The 6363-nt window shown below is 54.4% G+C and overlaps 1 protein-coding gene across 7 annotated transcripts in view; it reads left to right on the forward strand.

Annotated features, from left to right (window-relative positions):
* Positions 1-6363, forward strand: part of PLEKHA6 (pleckstrin homology domain containing A6) — a 60548-nt gene that overhangs the window by 22180 nt on the left and 32005 nt on the right. For 6 of the 7 annotated variants that reach the window (XM_025205436.1, XM_025205435.1, XM_025205437.1 and 3 more), the window contains 3 exons: positions 268-372; positions 736-808; positions 2117-2217. In XM_025205436.1, coding sequence (XP_025061221.1) covers positions 268-372; positions 736-808; positions 2117-2217 — 279 coding nt within the window. Of the gene's footprint in view, positions 1-267; positions 373-735; positions 809-2116; positions 2218-5303; positions 5950-6363 lie in introns of those variants that run through there. The other variant, XM_025205441.1, reaches the window with a different exon arrangement.

Genomic DNA, 6363 nt, shown 5'->3' on the forward strand with positions numbered 1-6363 from the left:
AAAGATGGGATAGAGCTGAGAGCAAGAGTCAGCCTGGGAATGATATGTAAAGGGATGAGATTCCCTGGTGGGCATCCAGCTGCAGCGCCTTGTTGTGAGATGCAGCCTCCCTTGGTACCAGACAGCAGCAGGGCATGCCATCCCCCCGCTCCTCTAGCTGCAGGGATACCCCCTCAGCCTTGGCAGCTCCTCCTGGGTTTGTGTGTGAGGGGAATACCCCCAGCCTGATGTAAGGCATGCTGAGCCCTTCTATTCCCTCCCCTCCAGGCCTCGCGCTCCTCCAGGAAGGGGATTGCCTTTGGGAAACGCTCCAACTCCATGAAGAGGAATCCCAATGCCGCGGTGACCAGGAGCGGCTGGCTCTACAAGCAGGTGCTGGCCCTCCCATGCTCCCTTCAAGGAGCCCCATGTCTCTGTCGTGCCCACCCTAGCTAATGATCCTCCCTGATAGATTCCCCTGACCCCTGGGACTCCATTTGTCCAGCCTCCTGCCAAGGTATCTCCCACGTCCCCCCACTCCTGGTCCATATATGATTACACAGCACACTGGTACTGGGTTCCCACCCAGCCTGACAGCCCATCTTCCCCCAGAAGCCCCCAGGGCCAGCTGGTGTATGGTGCCAGAATTGCCTTCTCTGTGGATGATGCACAGGCTTCCTGCTCTCTGCTTCCCTTTCCCTGCCCCACATGCAGCAACGGGGTGGGGAACTGGTCTCATTCCTGCCTCTCTTGCAGGCCAGCTCTGGGGTCAAGCAGTGGAACAAACGCTGGTTTGTGCTGGTGGATCGCTGCCTTTTCTACTACAAAGGTGCGTGGCAGAGTACAGGACAAATCAGGTCAATCCCAGTGCATGGTCCTGAGACTTTCTGACAGCCGAGGCTGTTGCTCCAGTCAGGCACAGCTAGACACCATCTCTGCTTGGTGTCTACTCTCTGGGCCTCTGTAGGTCTCCCTCATCTCTCTGCTGTCTGTCAGCCAGTTTCTTACTCTCTTGACATGAGGCAAGACCACGTCGTGTGGATCCTGGCACGGCAGTGAGGGCAGAGTCCTGAGACTGAGCCTGTGCGGTGTTCCACAAAGAGTGAGATTTGCCAGGAAGGCAGCTTGGTGGGGTGCGAGGTGGGAGAGGTCGAGCCAGCCGTATGACAAGGATACAGCTGTGATTGTGTGTGGTGCTGAGAGGCTCCAGCAGGGTGCTGGGTACACCTAAGGGAGTTGTGAGAGGTCAAAGCCTTGCAGGTATCTCAGCAGGAGGGAGGCTGCATCACAGTACAGAGCCATTCCCTTCCTCACCTGGCTGACATCCGTGGAGGAGCTGGTGCGAGAGGTGCTGGCTGAGGACCTCCCCACCTGCCTCTCCCACTCCAGCAAATGATTAATGCCAGGAAATGAACCCTTCGCCACAGGCCTGTGTCCCAGAGCAAGCCAGGCCTCCTGGCCAGCAGTACAGAGCTGTTGTCAGTAGTGTCACAGGACTCGAAGAGCATGCGAGGGGCTCCGTGGCCATATGCCAGCTCCTGGTCAGTGGGTGGCATGGGATATAGCAGCCTCTTCCTTCAAAGGAGCTAAAGAAGCAAGCCTCGGACTCTGACCCCAGCTCCCAGCCCCATCCTTCTCTCTGCCCCAAGGCTGGAGCAGACCCCTGGGCTCTGGGGGGCAGCCCCTCACCCCACCTGCACCTTGTGCAGCCTCTGGCTTCTGGCAGGAAGCTTGCTCAGCCTCATCCCCAGCAGCACGCTGGGAGGGTGGGCATGAATAATTAACCAGCCTGCGCCATGAACGGTGACTGATACGGGCCTGCGTGTGCCGCTGGGAGCGGAGGGTGGAGGCAGGGGGGAGAGAGCCAGGCGGATGCAACAGGGGCAGGAGCCGTGCTTGACAGGTGGGTTGGTAGCCTGCCCTGCCAGACTCTGCTTTCCCGGCTCCATCAGGGCCGTTGCCTTGCCCAGGAGCCCTGCTCCCCTTTCAGCAGTGGGAGAGAGGGAGTCATTCCCAGGATCGGAGCTTTCTCAAACGCTCCCTCACCTGCTTTGAGGGGCAGGCAGGTCTCTAGCCTAGCCTAGGAGGCCCTGCTCCCCCCTGGCTCTGTGTCTAATGCCCTGTCCTCTTCATGCAGACGAGAAGGAGGAGAACATCCTCGGCAGCATCCCGCTCCTCAGCTTCCGGGTGGCGGCCGTCCAGCCGTCAGACAACATCAGCCGGAAGCACACCTTTAAGGTCAGTGTGCAGCACCCTGGGGCTGCTGGGCACTCTCAGTTGTTGGCTGGGTTCCTAGACGCCATGACAGGGCCAGGGCTTGTACCGCAGCCTCTTCCATGCAGAGAATAGCTTCTGGGGAGCAGCAGTGCTCAACACAGCCCCCTGCTTCAGCTTCCAGCTGCCAGCGGCGATTGATGTGTTGGGGGGAGGTAGGGATGGGATCTGGGAAGTCCTCAAAGGCAGGCAGCAAGCTGAAGTGAGGGATACATGGGGCCAACTTGCAGGTGTGATTCACCGCAGAGTGGAAGCTCTGCCTTAAAGATGTCTAAGCCTGCTCTGCACAGGTTGGAGGGCTCCAGGCCCCTTGCATTCAACTGCTGTGTCCCCTGCCCCTTCCTTTGTCACTGATGCCTGCACCAAACATTCCCCCTGCCATGAGCGATTCTTTGTCAAGCTGCAAGAGGCTGCGTGGGCAAAGCCAAGGAGGCTTGGTCTCTAGGTTTCTTACCCAGTAATGCCTGAAAGCAAAGATTCACCCAGTCTGCAATACCCAGACATGGTTTGCAAAGCTTCCCAGTCCCTTAGGGAGGCGCTTAGGTCCAAGGAAGAGCCCCGCTATCCATCCTAGCCACGGGCAGAATTGCACAGAGTGTGCATGGAGTCCAGTCGGACATCTCTAGTGTGCCCCCGCAGGAAATGTGCCCTACCTGCCTGCCCACCATGCATTTCCTGTGCAGCTGTACTCATGCTCCATAACCTCCTCCCACTGACAGGCGGGTCCTGTCTGCGCGGAGGCTCCCTGCCACACGGCTCTGTGAGCCAAGTGGAAGGAACACCCTGAGGCGGGGAGCACTTGCTAAAGTGCATTATTTCTGGGTGCTTGGTCGCCACCCGCCAGACTGGCTGAAAGGACTCCCGCATCACGCTGGTGGGGAGGGAGCATGCTCAAGTCTCGTTCTGAAGGAGGCTGAGCTCTCAGGGGCTTTAGCCAGTTGGGTGCTAAGCAGATGCGAGTCCGCTGTTAATGGAGGGTGGACGTGACCTTGTGCAAAAGGCAGCACGTGATGATGTCAGTGATACTTTCAGTTTTCATCCCTGAGAGGGAGGAGGGAAACTGAGGCACTGAGCTTGCTCAGGGTGACCCAGCTGGCTGAGCCAGGCACACTCCCCGCCAAGTCCCCTGACATCACTCTCCCTATCAGGCCTCCCTACCTGTGGGGTTTAAATGGGGCCTGATTCAGCCCTCTACACAAGGGAGGATATCTCTGGTGCGGAGGGTGATCAAAGCGCGCCAGCAACCCAGTGCAAAGCAGGGTGCGTCTGCAGGGCTGCCAGCCTTGCTCCCTATTTTGAATGACCCCGCTGTATTAAGCAGCACAGCCAGCCTTGCTCTCGCACAGCACTCGGCACTCCTGCCAAGTGTCTCCTTAGCTGGTCTCCGAGCCCAGATGTGCAGGGTGGGGAGGTCCTCTGCCCCCTGTCTAACGAATGTTGATTAGAGCGTAAAGAAAGGAAACGCTTCATAACTGTTTAGCACATAATTAGTTTCTAGTTGTCAAGCTTCTGGGCGGGCAGGCGTATCTGCCAGGGAGCTTCGAAACACTGGAGCAGGGCCGGGGGCCATGTTTCCTTGTAAGCATGCTGTTGGACACATGCACATAGTGCCTGTTGTGCACCTGTTCACAACTCACCCGGGCATGGTCCTGTGTGCGCGCATGCACGCGCACACGCGCGCGCACACACACACACATTTGTAGCCTCCATGCACATATTCAAAGGCACATGCACAAAGTCATACATGTATGCATAGTGCCACACTCTTGTCCACAAGGTGGGCACAATAATAATACCTCGCTGAATGCTGGAAATAACCACACACATTTTCACACACTCACATTCTCCTTCTCATTCATGCTTGTATGCACCCACCTAATGCATACCTCAAGCACAGTTGTACTTGGACTCGCACTAACAGCCACACATGCATCGGTTCACCCTCACAAACATTCACACCCAGCCCTTACTCAAACAAAGCCCAGCGCACCTACAGCTACACGTGTGCCACAGTCAAAAATACACACGGATGCAATCCTACACGTGTGCTTACACACAGCCAGTGCTGAGGTTATAACTCAGCAGGAGGAACTGCTGTACGTACACACACACACACACACACACACGCGCGCGCGCGCTCAGAGGGCAACTTTCATTTGGTTGTGGTTTATTTATAGGCATTTTTGGAGCTCATGTCAGGTTAACGCATTGAAATGCACACATTTCCCACCCACCCCACCCCCAAATCACACAGGGCAGCTCCAAACAGAGGCCTTACACTCAGCTCAGCCATTCCCAGGCTGAACTACTGTATCTCTGTCCTATTTCCTGCAATAACATGAGAGAGAGTGCACATGTTTGAGAATTGGCAAAAGACTGCCAGGCCATTAAGAAGGAATGGATCCGGCCTCCCAGACTTGTTGCCAGTCAGATTTAACCCCTTCAGCTCAGGGGAGGACAGGGGGTGCAGCTTGGAGGGAATGATGCCAAGGTGCATTTCCAGCCACAGGGAGCGTGAAACATTGGAGGCTTTCTCCTCTTTTATCATCCCTTTGGCCTCTGACCTGCTCCAGAGCTTGGGCAAGGTTGCACTTCACTTCTCTGGCACTAGCTTATCACCTGGTTTCTGCCTTAGTTTCTGCTTTGTCCAGCTCCACTGGCTTCTGTACAGTTCTGCGTGCACTGGAAAGTACCAGCCTTAAGCACTGGTTCTCACAGACTTTAATAGGACAGAAGCATGTGCTTAGGCCTCAGTTCAGCAAAGCATCTGAGAGGAGATAGAATTTGGCCTGGGAGAAAACAACATTTAGGATAAAATTTATCCTGGGGCAACACTGTGGCTCTTACATGGCACTTGGCTGGGTCATAGGCCTTGCACACACTGAATGCCACTTGTAGTCAGTGCTTCATTTGGAAGGCGCCAGAGAAAGATGTTTCTGTCGAGAAATGTTTCCATCAAGAAACCAGAGGGATGGAAAATGGTAGCATTTCTTGCAAATGAATCTGTTTGGGGTTTTGCTGGGGGGGCTAGATTGGGGGAGGGAGGAAGGAGGAGGCTACAAAATGTGTGGAAACAGAGACTGTGCATTAAAAACGTTGTTTTCCAAAAGCTTCTGTTGAAAAGCCAGATGTGTTGGGGCCTTGATACAAAAGTGAAAATGTTTCCAAATTTCCATTGGGAAAAGAATTGGCTTTTTTTCAAGCTGCTCTGGACAGAGAACCAAGGACTGGGCAGGGCGGGGATCAAGCCCTGTTTTCTGGAGCATGGAAACCATGTGATTTAAGTCAATGGTGTTGTGAGGTTTATTTTGGTACTGTATGCAGCATGCAGAGTCCTTGATATGCTCAGGGTCAGTGGCTGATGTTTTAGCTGTGCTCTCAATAAGTCTTAAAACTGCAATCCTCACATGCTCAGATCACTGAGGTCGGGACCCGGCCGGACATTACAGGGGCAGGATAGTGCCCCTGGGCTATAGGTTAATGCAGCACAGAGCACAACCTCTGCTACACTTCCTCTGCCCGTCTTGGGTCCTCCTGCCCTGCCTCACCTGCCTACGCATCTCCCAGTTGAATTGCCTTTTGGGTGGTTTGACCTGTTGTCTGTCTTTCCTCCTTTTCTCTGCGTGAGGATCCCCTCTGGACAGGAGGTCTCTTCCACGGGCCCGTCTGCAATTCCAGCACACAGCCACCAAATAGGTAGTATATTCCTTCCATTTCCGAATGCATGCCAGAAAGCCAAGGAATTTGGCCGGTCCCAGCATGCCTCATTCAACCCCGTCCTCCCCTGACTAAGGGGGTCAGATCACAAGGGGTCAGCCTGCGATCAAATGCTTACAAATACCCAATGCATGGAGACTGGTGGAAAGACAGAGGTTTTTTTGAGTTTGGCAGCAAAGAGTCTTCTAGAGCTAATAATCTAAGGCTGGTAGCTAATTCATGAGAGCAAGTCCAAGCAGGAGAAGAAATTCTGAGGAGAAGAAATTCCAACAAAAACAGAGAATTTGGGGTTTGTTTGGAATTCATTTTTTGGCCAAACAACATTTTTGCATAAAAACATTTTTCTTTTTGCTCCTTCAGGGGATTTTTTTTCCTTCTCCCCCTCTCTCCTTT

The sequence above is a fragment of the Alligator sinensis genome, unplaced genomic scaffold (genome assembly GCF_000455745.1).
Source record: "Alligator sinensis unplaced genomic scaffold, ASM45574v1 scaffold1322_1, whole genome shotgun sequence".
NCBI lineage: Eukaryota > Metazoa > Chordata > Crocodylia > Alligatoridae > Alligator > Alligator sinensis.